General features: G+C 58.5%; 1 protein-coding gene across 2 annotated transcripts in view; it reads left to right on the forward strand.

Annotated features, from left to right (window-relative positions):
• Positions 1-14612, forward strand: part of Lmx1b (LIM homeobox transcription factor 1 beta) — a 75829-nt gene extending 61217 nt beyond the window's left edge. The window contains exons 3-8 of one of the 2 annotated variants that reach the window (XM_046452037.2): positions 6936-7168; positions 8778-8959; positions 9114-9191; positions 9327-9393; positions 10221-10385; positions 10656-14612. In XM_046452037.2, coding sequence (XP_046307993.1) covers positions 6936-7168; positions 8778-8959; positions 9114-9191; positions 9327-9393; positions 10221-10385; positions 10656-10813 — 883 coding nt within the window. In that variant the 3' untranslated portion in view covers positions 10814-14612. The remainder of the gene's footprint in view (positions 1-6935; positions 7169-8777; positions 8960-9113; positions 9192-9326; positions 9394-10220; positions 10386-10655) is intronic. The other variant, XM_046452038.2, reaches the window with a different exon arrangement.
• Positions 14613-16086: the final 1474 nt, after the last annotated feature.

Consider the following 16086-nt stretch of genomic DNA (forward strand, 5'->3'; position numbering starts at 1 on the left):
GTCCTGTCACCCCGTCCCTCAGCAGCATCGTGGCAGGCAGCACAATTCCACCGCCATGGTAGCCTTAGCACTGGCGTGAATTCTTGTTGCCCCAAGCACGTCAGGCTGGTCCACCCTGGATCCTGCCACCCAGTAACCTCGTTGCTTGATTCCTTGGAAGGTGGGCGCTGGGAGCCTCTGCTTTTCAAAATTGAATACAGGTTCAGAGGGCCTTGGGGTTTGCCCCAAGGTCAGGCCAGTAGGTGGGAGAGCTGAGATTCAGATCCATCCATCTCCAAAGCCAGGTTCTTAACCCTGTGTCCTGTCCCCTTTTCCAGGAAGCCCTCAGATGGGTGCACTCTGGTGCCCCCCCTGCTGCCCAGACTGCTGCACAAATACAGATGGCACCCAGAGGATGGCAGGTGCCTAACTGTGCCCAGGCATCTTGCAGGAGCCCTGCTCAGAGTCAACCTCTGAGGGCATTAGCTGGGGAATTAGAGATGTCACCAGTGGGCACAGAGGGGCTGCCATTCCAGCAGCCAAGCCTCCTGGTCCCAGGGAAGGAGAAGGGTGTTTCCAGCAGCACCCCAGGAGCTGTGGCATAGGACTTGGAGAGGCCCTGAAGGAAACCAGGCCCAGAACCTACCTGGTACCCAGTGTGACCCTGGTTGAGGGCCTGACAGAAGCCCATACCTACAAAGAGATACATAGAATACAGATCTAACCGTGTCACTAGGGTGCTTCAGAGTGAAATTGCTGGTGAAGGAGAGAAGGTTCCATAGCCTGAACCAGACCACAGTACTGCAGTCAGAATAAAGGCAGATATACCTCCAAGACCTCTTCTGTGGCAGGCCCTGGGCCAAGCCTCTTCACATAGGATAAAAATCATCCAATTCCCAGCCGCCCAAAGAGAGCAGGTGACTCCACTTTACAGAAGACAAAACTGAGGCTCAAAAGAAAGGCTGTGACCTAGCTGGTGCTGTAGATGTGGAAAGCCTCGCACTCAGAGGTGGGGTGGGTTCAGAAGTCCAGACCTGGTCCAGTCACTTATGGTCAGGGGAATCATTCATTATGCACACGCACCCCTGGGCCTTTTGTGGGTGCTAGTAGTGAGGGCGCAGTGTGGGGAGGTGGTTTGCTAGCCCAACAGGAACCAAGTATGGAATTCCGGTGATAAAAGATGAAGAAAATGTGTAGTTGTGTGGGGAGGGGGGCTAGGGAGGGCACGTTCATTTATCTCGTTAGCTGTGGCGTGTTTAAGCCCTTAGAAGCTGAGTGGTTAATGTCTTCTTGTTCCATCTGGCCGCACCTTTCGTTCCTTACAAGGTTGTATGTTCATTCAGTAGGCACCCCCTAACTCAGTGCCAGAGCTGGGGGGGTGGATTATACCCAGCGTCTGCGTTCTAGATCAGTAGTGGGTTTGTCCCCAGCTGGAGGGTGGCAGGACCTGTATCAGAAGAGGCTTCACGGAGGAGGTGACATTTGGAAATGGGCCTTGGAGGTGAAGAGGAATTCCCTAAGATGCAAAGGAAAGGGACAGAAAAGGCAGGCCTTGCCAGCACAGGGCATTTTAAGTGCTAAGGAGGCCAGAAGGGCCTTGCTCCCTTCTAGGAGTAATGAAAAGCCTGGTTGCTAGGGGTGGCAGGGACAGGTGGGGACTTGAGTGCCACGATTGAGTCTCAGGATTTACTTTGAAATTATTGGCTGTTCTTAGACATCCTGAAGCAAAGGGGTTTGAAGTCTGATTTGACTTGATGTGTCAGTTTTCTGTGGCTGTGACAAAATGCCTGAATAATCAACTTGCAAAAAGGAAAATATGTGTGTTTGTGGCTCCGGTGTCAGAGGCTTCAGATCATGGTTGCTTCGGCCCTCATGGCAGGAGTGGGTGACTGTCACCTAATGACAGCCAGGAAACAGAGAAAGGAAGGCTGGGTCCCAGTATCCTTGAAGGGCACACCCCCAATAATTTCCTTCCCTTAGCCCCCCTCCTATAGGTTCCACCACCTCCCAGTAGCATCTCTGGCTGGGGCCCAAACTTCTAACAAACACATGACTTTTGGGGGACACTTTCTAACAACAGCAAGGCGGCAAGATCAAGCCTATTTTTGTGGAATAAAAAGCATCGGTGCCCATTGGGTGGGTCAGTGTGGTGGTTAGAAGGGTGGGGGGCGGGAATCACCACTGAGGCTATGGGGGGGGGGAAGAGGCCCACTGAGAGTAGAGGATGAACATGGAGTGAGGGTTATTCTGGGAATTCAACGAAGGGCTCTATCAACTGTAAAGTGCAGTGCTGGGATAAGCAAATGGTAACCCCGTGCAGAGGAGACAGGGAGCATCCACCTAGCAAGAAAGGTGAATGGGTATCAGGAATGTTGAGATGATAGAGGGAAATGGCAACCATCTGCCCATCCCCTGTGCCTAAAATAGCAACCATGCACCCATCCCCTGCGCCTAACCCAATCAGGCGCCTCTATCATATTCCCCAGACGGGGACACGGAGGCTCAAGAGGAGAAGGGACTTGTACAAAGTCCCAGCCCTAGGAAGTGACAGAGCCAGGATCCCAAGCCCAGTGCATGCCATCTGGACACTCAGATCTGGGGTGAAGACTGCTCAGAGTATCCTTAGGAAGCCAGGGTCACGGGGGGCCTAAGGATCCACGGAACTCCTGTATCTCCGCAGTCATCTGTGATTTAGGAGAAATTAATCAGATCTGTAATCCATGTTTGAATACTCCTGAAAAAACGGTTTTCAGAGTTTTGTTTATTAGCTTTATGAGTTTAATAAATTGAGCATTAAACAAATAAACCAATAAAAACTGAGAAGAGCTGGAGATGTGATCTCACAGCCTGGGACTCTTCAAGGGAGGGATGTCCCTACAGATGGAATGTCTTGCCCCACCATCCCAGATGATCCTCCAGGAGAGGGACAGCAACGGCACAGAAGATGCGTGTGTGTGTGTGAGTGTGTGTGTGTGTGTGTGTGTGTGTGTTCAGTTTGTTTGTTTTTCAAAAAACCCCGGACAATGGGGCTGGGGATGTGGCTCAAGTGGTAGCACGATCGTCTGGCATGCGTGCGGCCCGGGTTCGATCCTCAGCACCACATACCAACAAAGATGTTGTGTCTGCCAATAACTAACTAACTAACTAACTAAATAAATAAATAAATATGTTAAAAAAAAAAACCCGGACACTCAGCCCCACCTTCTGAGTAGTTAGCACTTGGGGTCTATCGGGCCCCTCCCAGGACAGTTCACAGACACAGGCATGGTCCCCAGAATGCAGGACACCTGGGATTCACAGGGCAGGGAGGGAGCTAGGGAGGCTGGGTGTGACCTTGAAGGAGTAGCCTGCCCCCTGCCCTTGGTGTGCTCATCTATAAAACGGTGATGAGATGGCTCTTCCTTTTGGGGTCCTTTGGGGACTTAAGGAGGTGACACAGGGGGATGATCTCTGAGCATGAGCACTCCTCTGGAATGCTAATGAGACCCCCGATCCTGAAGCCAGGGGTGCTCCACCCAGATCAGGCCAGACAGAAGCTGGAAGGGTCAGCCCGAACCCAGGGGGGCACAGAAGCTGGGACTGGAAAACCCCTCCAGTGTCAGGAAGGCCCCAGGAATCATGGAGACCCCACAGGGGTGACCCATGAAGACATTTGGGATACAAGTGAGACAAAAGAAGGGCAGATATTGGCGAAAGCCTCCTCCATACTAGCACAGAACCAAAAGGCTTTGAATGCATCCAACTTGCCAGGCACACACCTGTGATCCTGGTGACTTTGGAGGTCAAAGCGGGAGGATCATAAGTTCAAGACCAGCCTCGGCAACTTAGCAAGACTCTCAGCATCTTAGGGAGACCCGTCTCAAAATAAAAAATTTTAAAAGGGGCTGGGTATGTAGCTCAGAGGTCGAGCCATTGCCCGGAATGGACCCCAGGCTCTGCCCTCTGTGCTCACTGTTTTAAGCTGACAGTGAACTCATTGCCTCTCTGTGCTAAGAAGCAGGCAGTGGTGTTGAGTCCATTATACAGACAAGTAAACTGAGGCTCAGTAAGAGCCAGTCACCAGTCAGCAAGTGGGGGAGCCAGTGTGACCCTCCCGTCCTCTCACTGCGGGGGGGCCCCCTGCCTGTGGCTGGCCTGCCTCTTCACACCTCCCGGGGGCTGGTTGCTCCAGTCCCTCCATGGTGGGAGAATCAGAGGGAGGAAATGGGGCTCACCGAGAGGAGGGGAGCCGCTGGTGCCCCCAACCCCTCCCACCCCCCGTTAACAGCTCTTACCCCAGCACTGCGCATAGACAAAGGCAGCCCCATAATTGGGAGTGAGTATTTCATGCGTCCCCCCCGATGTTTTATTGGGTGGAGAGATGCTTGGAGACCAAACGGATGGCACATTCCGTTTATAAAGTGCGTGCCGTTTGTTTTATTTCCCGGGTTTTTGCAATCTAGATAACAGATGACGCCCCGAGTGGCTGGCGCTGCCTCCGTAATGGCGGCACCGAGCCTTTGGAGAAGTATTAATAATAGATTGTGTTGATGAGTTTGGAGAAAGTAGCAATCCACCCCCTGCTGCCAAGGCATTAGCGCGCTGTTCTCAACAGCCAGCATGGTGGATTCGACCGCGAATGCGGGTCACCAGCCCGCACCCCCACCCCCAGCCTAAGGAGGTCTCCTCTCTGGGAGCCACCCAAGATGTGCTGACCCTGGCCTGGGACCTGGCCCTGCCATTGCTGCAAAGACTCTGCCTGTGTCTGTCTGCTCAAGGGCAGCCTGCGGACCTCAGTGGGGTCCCTCGGTCAGGTACAGAGGGCCAGGGAGGGACACAGGGCAGGAGCATCCTCCATGGTCATTTGCTTCTGCAAGTCCTTAGCAGAGGTGGCTGGTCAGCCAGAATCCTTGAGGTGCCCTGCAGCTGCCACGGACAGTTGAGTAGGTTGTGCTCTGAACAAGAGTATCCAACCAAAGGATAGACCTGGAGCTGAGACCCAGCTGGTGTGCCCTTTGCAAAACCTGCAGTGTGTGAGCTGGAGGCTGCCGCTTGCCTGGAGTGCAGAGCTCAGCCTGAGCTGCGCAGACTCCGGGCCTGCGCTTGCCTCTCCTCAAACATGCAGGGGCCTCCTTGAGGATCTGGTGGAGCCAGGCCCTGCTTCGTAGGACCCCAGTAGAGTTGGGCACCCTCAGAGTGTGTGGCCACTCCACGGTGATGCTTACGGGGTTATGTGCTCAGGATCATCAAATCCTGGCCACGTATCGGAGGGAGGTCCTGTTGATGTCCCATTTTACAACAGAGTGAGCTGAGGCCAGAGGAGAGCTCAGGGGAGCACAGAGGAGGCCGCTCCCCCTAGATGGGGCATCAGAGAAGGCCTCCCAGAGGAGGTGGCATTGGAGTTGGGCGTTGCAGGATGAGTAGGAGCCCACCGGGAAGAATAGAGGTGGGTGTCCAGAGAACCTGGAGGTGCCTCCAAGCTGAGCGTCCTGGTCAGTGCTAGGACAGCAGGCAGAGCTCACGCTGGCCCTGTCCACTGCACCCCAGTGGCTTGCCGTGGGCGGTGCATGGCAGCCCCGGGAAGGGTGGCAGGCCCAGAGCCGCACATTTATGGCCATTCCTGTTCCAGAGCCGATTAGTGGAGAATTGCAGCTGTAATCCTTGCCCGAGATGGCGGGCCATAAAGAGGGATGGGATGCGCACAGCGCTCCCAAGGTGGCGCCTGCAGACGTGGCCCGGGGACGCAGGGAATGAAAAATGGTTTTAATTCCCTCCCAGCAGCAATAATTTGATTCTTCATAAATTTTTCCATCAAAGTGTTGTTGAGGCCGAGTTCCCACAGAGCAGGGCACGTGATGGGTAGGGGGGTGTCAGGGGGAGCGGTCAGCAGCCGGCAGAGGAGGGGCCTGTCGCCCAGCCCCCCAGCCAGAGGCAGAGACCCCCGCCAGGGTTGTCTCCGGAGACGGGAGCAGGAGCCACTCTGTCATGGAGGGACTGGATCGAGTCCAGGCTGGGAGTGGCCCCCATGTTGACTACCCATCTGGCTCCCATGCTCCCCTCAGGGCCTCAGTGTCCCCATCTCTAAAATGGGGCCAGTTCAGGTTCTTGCCCCATAGGGTTGTTTCGGGGGCTTATCTCCTGTCTGCTAAAATGCTTAGAACCGTGGCTGCTGCGGTGTGCTTGCCCCACCCGGCACTGTGGCGATGCCTGAGCTGAAACCAGGTTAATAAGACGTCAGTCAAACCAAGGCACAGGAAAGAGCATGTCGAAAGGCCACCATGATGGCACTTTGGAGAAACAGCAGCTGTTCTGTGAAGCACAGGAGGTGGTGAAGGAGGAGGCAGGACCATGGGGCCCCTGATCACCAGGTTGGGCACTTGATGTTCTTCTAAGGGCCCTAGGGAGCCGTGGAAGAAGGTGGAGCAGGAAGCAGCAAGATCAGACATGTGTTTAAAGAGATCCTTCTGGATCCTGTGTTGGGGGGTCAGGTGAGAGAAGGTTGAGGGGTTAGAGTAGCCAGGAGCCTGGGGAGGGGATTGGGGCAGCTGCTTAGGCAGGGGAGGGCCCGAGGCTGGAAGGCTGGACAGGATCAGGGATGCACGGATGTGGGGTTGAGGGAGGAGTAGGGAGGAGGCAAAGTAGGTCAGGGAATTGGGATGGGTGGGACCCTCTCCCCCAATCACCCTGCCCTGGGGGAAGGTGGACTGATCCTACACACTGCCCTCTAGTGGCCACCATGCCTCTGGGTGGACGGGCCCTGAGCAGATGCACCCAGGCCAGGACACACCTTGGGTCACTTGAACCTGCCAGGCAGAAGAGTAGGCCTGCAGGGCCCTCCCACTGCCTGGCCCTGTGCCAAGGAGGGCCTGTCCCACGTGGGCCTGGGGGTCCGGGTGGCAGGAGGGAGAGGCCCTTGGAGGCAGTGGCCTCTGGGAGACCCTGGGCCCGGCCGACACGCCCACTCTGTGCACTGGCAGGCTCTTTGCGGCCAAGTGCAGTGGCTGCATGGAGAAGATTGCACCCACGGAGTTCGTGATGCGGGCGCTGGAGTGCGTGTACCACCTGGGCTGCTTCTGCTGCTGCGTGTGTGAGCGGCAGCTGCGCAAGGGTGACGAGTTTGTGCTCAAGGAAGGCCAGCTGCTGTGCAAGGGCGACTATGAGAAGGAGAAGGACCTGCTCAGCTCCGTGAGCCCCGATGAGTCCGACTCTGGTGAGTGCTGTCCCCAGGCTGGTGTGGTGAGGACGGCCAGGCCAGCTCCTCAGCAGGGACCTGAGCCACGCAAGGACGACATACCCACGCCACACAAGCACACGGACACTACTGTGCACACCACCCCCGGCTCAAAATGCACCCGGACACTGGCCCTGAATCACATGACCCTACAGACACGAGCATGTGATCACACTTGCACACACACAGGCACGCCTGGGAGCACGGACGCACATACACATGCGTATAGGTGTGAATATGTATTCACGCGTCCAACCTGCAAACCCTACCCAGGTACACACAGGCGTACACACTCGGACACACACAGCCAGGCACTCATGGCTGCACTTGTGTGTTTGTGCACATACTCCCACCCACTGCCCACGTGCACACACAGACACGTGCACAAACTGTGTAATGTGCAAAAGGCTGGGGAGGTGGCTGGCCCCCTCAGGGGCATCCTGAGCCCCACAGTCACGGTACCTGCATGCACAGGGGTCTGTCACTGTGGGGGCCTTGGCGGAGGTAGTGGGCTCTTCTCCCTCTGTCGCTATCTTCCCTAGGCAGGGCATCACCACAGCCCCTCCTGCGGCTGCCCGAGCTCCCCCTGAGGAGCAGAGGCCAGGCTGGTGCCACTGCCCATTCGTGCCAGGCCTGGGAGAGGGGAGACCGGCCCCTCCACAGGGCTCATGATCTGAGAAAGACAGGCTGGAGGAGAGAGCCCAGCTCAGGCGAGGGCAGCAGGTGGCCTGGCGGTAGGCGGGGTGGGGAGGCTCGGCTGCCCCCTGGGGCTGGCATCGCTGCAGCCCAGTACTCAGGGGAACGGAAGTGCTGCACATGCTTGTGGTGTGGGTGTGTGGCTGGGTGAACACACGCTTTTCACGCCGCATGTGTGATCATGAAACACATGATCAGGTTGCAGGCCTATGTGTCCCTGCCTGTGTCATGTGCCCCTGGCCTGTGTCTGTGAGTGGCATGTGCACGGGCTGCTGTGGGCCAATTGCTAATCTGCATGTGCGTGTCAGAGGGTGAGTGTTCCTCCGTGTGTGCACATGCACACCATTGCCATGCGTACTCCGGCGTGAGGACGTGTGGTACATGTCCTTTGTCAGTCGATTCTTAGTCCCTGGAAGCTTCAAGAAAGAAGGCCCCTTGTGTTCTCCTCTTATCACCCCACACCCAGCGGGCACGCGGCTAGTGCAGCGGAGACTTCTCTTGAAGGCAGCATGCTGGGCTGAGGTCTCTAGGGTGACAGAGGTCCACAGGATAAGGAGGGTCCAAGGCAAGATGGGTTGGGGGCAATCCAGGACCAGCCTGGGCCACAGATGCCATCATCTGTCTTAAGGGTGTCCATCAGCCCTAAGAGGCCAGCAGACCTGCCGTGCGTGCGAATGTGAGCACACCCTGTACGTCTGGGACCCGGCAAGGCAGGCTGCTGGCTGGGAAGGAGGGCTCTTGATCCCGGGGTGCTGGGCACCCATAGCAGGTGTCAGCAGATGGAGATGGGATCTTGTCTGGTATCATGTCACCTTTGTCACCTGAGGCTACAAGCTAGGACCTAGGACTGCCCCTCAGCCCTACCTGACAGGCTGGGTTGTGTCCCCCACAGTGAAGAGTGAGGACGAAGATGGGGACATGAAGCCAGCCAAGGGGCAGGGCAGCCAGAGCAAGGGCAGCGGGGATGATGGGAAGGACCCACGAAGACCCAAGCGACCCCGGACCATCCTCACCACGCAACAGCGAAGAGCCTTCAAGGCCTCCTTTGAGGTCTCCTCCAAGCCCTGCCGGAAGGTGAGTGGCGGCTGGGGTGGGCGGGGCGGGGGCCGAGACCCGCTGCCCGGCTGCCCTGGGGGCAGGATGGCCCTTCACCTCCCCACCCCCCCACCCAGCTGTCCCCTCCCAGCTGTCCCTGCAGGCCTGACCTGTCTCCCTCTCTCTGGGCCAGGTTCGAGAGACGCTGGCAGCTGAGACAGGCCTCAGCGTCCGCGTGGTCCAGGTCTGGTTTCAGAACCAAAGAGCAAAGGTGAGAGGCCACTTCCTGCCCCCGGTGCTCCTGGGGCCCAGACGTGGGGGGCTGGGAGTGAGTGGGGGCAGGGAGGCGGGTGGGGGGGCATGGGGGAGCGCAGGGCGGGCAGGCCTGACCCGCGCTCCCCTGCAGATGAAGAAGCTGGCGCGGCGGCACCAGCAGCAGCAGGAGCAGCAGAACTCCCAGCGGCTTGGCCAAGGTGAGCCCGACGACCCTCCCGGAGAAAGTCCCATGCCCCCCGCTCCATATCACACCCTGTGTTCTTCCACATTGCTGCCCACAATCAGGCAACACCCCAACCTCCTTCCTGCCCTGGCTGCTTCTGATTGTCACCGGTCAGGGAATGGTTTCATGTCCTTTATGTCCCTCCAAAGAGCTGCCTTTCCCATAATGACCTCGACAGAGATTCTCAGGACCCCTCCTGACTCCTGTTCCCCCAGTTGCTGGGCAGTGCCTGTGTCTGTCCCCCCAGCCTTTCCCCACAGTCCCTCCCTGCCGAGACCATCCCTCACTCCTGATGTCCTCAGGGGACACTCAGCCCCCAAAGCGCGCCCACGATTGCCCACCCTCCAGCTGCCTCCCACGCTGGCCCCTGTCTCCCTCATGCCCACCCCACAGATCGGGACTTTCGGGCTCCCTGCCCCAGCCTGGCGTGCCCCTCCCCAGGGGCTCTCTGGGTCACTCTGGGCTGGGGCTCTCCCTCCAGACGCCTTCCTGGGCCTCTTGGCCTGGCTTCAGGCCCCATTCTGGTGCTCCCAGACGCAGGGCCAGGTGGGATTGCCACCCTGGCCACCTGAGGACCTTGAGCTGGGATTGGGGGCGGGCAGAGCAGGTGGGAAAGGCCAGGTGGGGCCCGGATCCTGGAAGGGAACTGGAGCCATAGTAGATATGGTGCTGGGGAGTCCGATGTATGGGTTGTCTACTCTGGAGACGGGCCCTGGGCAGCCCCGAGGAGGTCATAAGGGACCCCTGGGGACATCTGCGGAAGCTGCCCGGCCAGCTGGTGAAGGTATGCACTGTCCCCAGAGGTCCTGTCAAGCCGCATGGAGGGCATGATGGCCTCCTACACGCCCCTGGCCCCGCCGCAGCAGCAGATCGTGGCCATGGAGCAGAGTCCCTACGGCAGCAGCGACCCCTTCCAGCAGGGCCTCACGCCACCCCAAATGCCAGGTGACCACATGAACCCCTATGGTAAGCCGCCCAACCCCCGCTGCCCTAGCACTGCCCCTACCCCGGCCTGGCCAGGCAAGCTTGGGGCCATGATGACCACCTGCTGCCCAGGGGCCCAGGCCACCCCAGCCACCTGCTCCCTCCTGACGGCCAGCGCCCCAGTCTCTGGCTACACACTGGCCGGTAGGCCGTCCTGTCTTTCCTGGCCTCTGGCCACAGAGCCTGCAGGGATGATGGGGCCCCCAGGAGCCCCTGCCTGCACCTGGTCCTGACGCCCCTCCTGTCCCCCAGGGAACGACTCCATCTTCCATGACATCGACAGCGATACCTCCCTAACCAGCCTCAGCGACTGCTTCCTGGGCTCCTCAGACGTGGGCTCCCTGCAAGCCCGCGTGGGGAACCCCATCGACCGGCTCTACTCCATGCAGAGTTCCTACTTCGCCTCCTGAGAGCCAGCTGGGCCCCAGGGACGCTTGGGCACAGGGCCTGGGGTGAGAATGCTGGCCTCAGCAGCCTCCACACGGCCCTGGCCTGCCGCCCACATGGACTCTACCGACAGCCATACGGTGCCCTCCCCTCAGCCGGCAGAGCTTGGCGCACGTGTCCACTGGGCACAGCCGGACAGGCAGATGGGCGCAGCCTGGGCAGGAGCTGTGTCCTGCCCACAGAGACCTTGTCACCCCCAGGGACCCAGAGCTCTCGGACAGCCACTCGCCTCCCAGCCCCACCTCGACTCCATCGCCTTCTCCCTCCCCATCTCTTTTTTGGGAAGCGTAAATTCTCTCTATTTTTTTAAACGTCCTCTCTGTGTCCAGCCAACCTCCATGCCCCCCACCCCATGTCAGCCCAGGACGATGATGTTGTGACACAGTCAGTGCCTGGTACCTGAGAGCCGTGGGCACCAGCGCCTGCACTGTGCCCATCTTTCCCTCCAGTGAGCACAAGGGCCACTTCTGAGGTCCCAGGTAGCCCAGGACCCCTCCTCAAGCCGGAGCCTGGAGGGAAGTGGGAAGGAGCCCAGCAGGTGTGACAGGCAGACCCAAAGGGACAGACACACATGCAAATGCATGCATACCTACAGGCACCCCCCCATGCAAAATACATGTGTGCACATGCACACACACACACACACGCACACACACACACACCCTTAGAACTGCTGAAAGAGGCGGAGGGATGTTCTGTGGGTCTGCCTTGTCGGAAGGGGAAAGGGGGCCACGAGGGACAGGGACTTCTCTTCTTAAGAGCAATTGGAAAGGGAGGAAGAGGAGAGGTAGGGTTGGGTTTGAGATGTATAGACCCAGGTGTACCCTCACCTGGCCCAGGTGAGTCAGCCCAAGACCCAGCCAACTCCAAGGTCAGAGTCGGAGTCCCTGGCACAGGGAGAGTCAGGCCAGCTTCCAGATGGAAAGGGACTCTAAAGTCGCCTGCTGGGCATGCCGACTGGTACCTGGCTCCCTCCCAGCCTCCTCCGCCCTCCTCACATGCCTCCAGTGACTAGCGCCCGCCAGTGGCCTTCCTGCTGGTCGGCTTCTGTGTCTCCCAGTCCCTAGTCCTCGCTTCCCAATGCCAGCCTCCTCCAGCTCTTCCTCTTAAAGCTGCGCCCTGGCTGGCCTGCAGCACTCGTTCCCTCTGAAGGTGTGGGCAGCCGTAAGTCCACTCTCCGCAGGCCCACTGTGAGCAGGCCCACGGCCTTCCCTACTTCAGGTCCCCTTCTGGCTAATGTGGCCTGAGTGGTTTGGGCCCCTTGACCTTGGAAACTCACACTGCCCCCTCTGTCACAAATCCCCCAGGCTTTGCACAAATGTGATGACTAAGCCACACCTGTTCTCTGTGAGCAGGTGGGGTGGGAGGGGACATTCATTGTCTAGACACCTAGAGGGCCCCAGCTTGTTTCTGGTTACATTTCCTCTTACTTGATTCAGCCAACCTGTGTGGTTTCTCTGCAACCCAACTCTGTGACCACTGACTTTCCCTCCCCCTGGACACTTCTGCCAGTTAGAGGAACGGCAGGAGGGCCATGGGAGCCTGTCCCCGTTCAGCACTGGCCCATAAACCAGTCCTCCTTGGGTGATGAAATCCAGGCACCCTGGCATCCATGCCCCTGCCCTGTTCCTTCAACTCCATCCTGTCAGAGGAGGAAGTAAGGGCAAGCTGATGGTCCTCAAAGAGCCCTCACTGGCCCCTAGTGACCTCTGTGTCCTTGTCCAGGTGCTCACAAACCTGCCTTTAAATCTAAAGTCTAGCCCAAGGCCACCACCCTAAGGTCTGCCAAGTCCCACCTTGGAGCAAATGAGGATGACGAGGGGTCTCCCCCCACCTTCAGGCCCCTCTCCCTGGCTCCCCCTGGAATCCTCCAAGTCTACCAACTTGCTGTGCTGTTTTGCTCCTCTGTCTACTGGGGAGACCTTGGTTCCTCCAGTCTCCTCACCCATCCTGTTTGTCATCAGAGCTGTCAGAGGGAAAGATGTGGCTCAGCATCACCATTCAGGCTGAGGCAGCCAGCCTGGCCCTCCTGTGCTTACAAAAAGGACCTTGCCAGGGACCTCAGCTGACATCCTCAGTCCTCTGCAGCCTCTGCCCACCTAGGTCTGGGCCAGCCATGCCCCCTTCCTGACATCCTCCCCTTTCTCTGGCACATACACAGGCTGACTTGTGCCCAGGACACCTGAGGCAGATTCAGGGGAAGACACCCCAGCCCCCAGGAGACCTGGCCCTTCTCCTCCACACCCTCTAGGTTGGAAGGATCACCAACAGTGGGTCATGTAGCCCACCCCTCGTGTCGCAGCTAGAAACCTGAACCAAGAGAGGCCTGCCCCAGGCCTCGCAGCAAGTGTCAGAGCCGGAGGTGGAAACAGGAGCACTGTGCCAGCCCCCTTTCCCCGGCATGTGACTGGCCTCCAGGTCAGGGTCCTGCCTTGTTCTTAGTGAACTTGCTGGCCCAAAGAGCCACCTCTTCCCACCCTGAATCCAGCCCTGGCCTCTGCTGCCTTCATGGAGGGCTTCTCTCATAGGAGATGCCCAGATGTTAGGGACCCATTTTTTTAGGCAAGGAACCTGAGACTCAGCGCCCTGGGGCTTGGGGCAAGCTGAGATGAGCAGGTTCACCTACACCATGGAGGAAGTGCAGCCCCCAATGGGGAGGGGTAAGGAGTGACCAGGACCTCCCCAGCCCTGCCTGGTGTGGGCCCATGAGCACTATCCGGGCTAGGACAGGAAGCCCGAGGGAAGAACTTTCTGGTTCCTGGGGGATGAGGCAGAAAGTGAGGGGTAGACAGGGGTGTCTTGGAGAAGGGCCAGGTTCCACTTCTCTGCTGGGAGTGGAGCTCAGGGGAAGGAACCTGCCCCAGGTAGCACGAGTCAGTGCAGAGGAGACACAGGAAGCCTGCTCCACCTCGCCAGAGCCCTGTCGCCTGCTCAGGGCGACCTCCCCGCTGCTGTGCTATCCCAGGAGATCCATGGAGGCCGCTGAGATGGGGACATTGTGGTTACAAGGGGCCAGCGGAACCTGGAGGAGAAGGCTGGGGGGCCAAGGGCCTGGAGGGGTTCCTGGGGGGTGAACGAGGAGAGTCCGGGCACCGCGTCCGCATGAGCAAGTCCAGCCAGGGTCAGGTCCCCAGCATGGGGGCAGCCTCTTTCCTTTAGGGGTTCTGTAGCCCCTGGCAGTGAGGCTGCCCTGCCCACTCATCTGGATGTCTGTCCCCTCACCACTCACGCAGGAGCCTAGGGGATTGGCAAAAGCCCACCTGGCCCCAGCCTTGAGCTCCGGGCACCAGCTGGGGTGCGGAGACTCTGCAGCCTGGGGCTGGCTCTGCCCTGGGGAGGGTTCTACGCTCACGCACACACACTCACGCCCAGTGCTCACGGGGCTCCCAGGCACACGCGGCCTGGGATCGGGGGAGTGGGAAGGTGTGGCACTCTGTGTGGCACCAGAAGGTGCCATTGCCAATGAGCCTCTTGGCCAGGGCCCCTGTCCCAAACCGAGGTGACGGGGGGCTCAGCAGAGCAGGCGTGGGAGCAGGCCACAGGCATCCCTCCGTTTTCCGTGTACAGACTCACTGCCCCCTGCCATCCCCACACACATTTTATTTAATAACTTGTCATTGTTAAATTATTTATTAGCGTTTACCACACCACCACCCCCGCCTTCCACTCACCTTCTGCCTCCTCCCACAAAAGCAGGAAATGGAAACAACAAGAAAAGATGAGACATCGGTATATTTGTAAATAAACCAACCTGTACACACCTGTGCTGCCTCTCCTTGGGGGCTGGGGGTCTTCCTGCCTGTGACATTAGCCAGGGACAGCAGGTCAAGGAAGAGGGAGGGAGGGCTTGGGATCCCCGGTCTTCCCAACCTCATCCCATAATCCTCATCTCCTCTGTCCTGTCCTAGCCCATCGCTGAGTCATCTCGGTGGTCTTAAGAGGGGCGCACTCGTCCCACCCGGCTCTGTCCCACCCCCCGACAGACATCATTCAATCATTCCATCTCCCAACCGGTTTTTGAGAAGGGTCCCTTAAGCTGAGAACCCAGGATGGGTGGTGCCTGCTCCAGGACAGAGACTGCTGAAGCCAGCCTTGTCCCAGGGCGGAGCGTCATGAAAAGCTTCCTGGGAGAAGCTCCATCTTGAGCCGAGACCTGCAGTTGCCTGGCACAGCGGGCACAGAGGTGGCGAGGGTGTCTGTGAGTGAAGAGGGCAAGCGTCAGGACTCTCTGACTTGCAGGGACAGCTAAGTTGGAGCAGTGATGGACCTGGAGGCAGGGCCAGACCAACTGGGGTCTTGTGGCTGAGTCGGGCCAGGAGGGGAAGAGATGAGGCTGACTGGCGGAGGTGACGTCCTGGTCGCTGGTCACTGAGATGGGGTGCAAGAGGAGAGGCTGCTGTCCCCCAGGTGTTGGAGAAGATGTTCGTATGTCTGCACATGGGTAGCTCATTGTGCGTCTACGCCAGTGGGTCTCATGTCCACAGACCTGATATCCTACATCCTCTCATTCACCCTCCTTCTGACCGCTCCTTGGCAGACTTCCCCTTTCCCGTGGTGGGGACCACCTGAAACCACCTTCAGGGTCTCTCCCTCTGCCAGTGAGTGCCAGCGCCCCCTAGAGGCAGCGTCACCCTCGCCCTCTTCCGGGCTCCCTGTTCACAGTGGGTGATTCAGGCAGCCACTTGGCTCCAGGGACTTCAACTTTTTTTTTTTTAATTTTTAATATTTATTTTTCAGTTTTTGGTGGACACAACATCTTTGTTTGTATGTGGTGCTGAGGATCGAACCTGGGCCGCATGCATGCCAGGCGAGCACGCTACCGCTTGAGCCACATCCCCAGCCCCAGGGACTTCAACTTACTTCTTCACTGGAGCCCCTGGCAACCCTGAGAGGCAGGACCCCACTCAGTAGGGAAAACCAAGAGTCAAAGGAGCAAGTGACCAGCTCAATATGATAAAACCAATGGGAGTAGAAGAACCAGGATTGGAAGCAAAGTTTGGCTGCAAATCCTTGGTCTTGGGCTACCACCTCAAGCTGTCCCCAAGACAGCCCTGTGAGCTGATCCCCCAAGGTCCGGTCCAGGGACCTGGGGACAAGGAAACTCTCCTACCTCCAGAGTGCCTCACTGAGGCTCAGAGAAACTAAGTGGCCCAGCTCAGACTTCACAGCAGAGGCTGGACTAAACCAAGCGCTGGTGTCCACGCCCCAGGCCTGGGTTCACGGGAGGGCCCTCCAC

The sequence above is a fragment of the Marmota monax genome, unplaced genomic scaffold, assembly GCF_021218885.2.
Source record: "Marmota monax isolate L192 unplaced genomic scaffold, Marmota_monax_Labrador192_F-V1.1 WCK01_AAM20220418_F8-fsc00020, whole genome shotgun sequence".
Classification (NCBI taxonomy): domain Eukaryota; kingdom Metazoa; phylum Chordata; class Mammalia; order Rodentia; family Sciuridae; genus Marmota; species Marmota monax.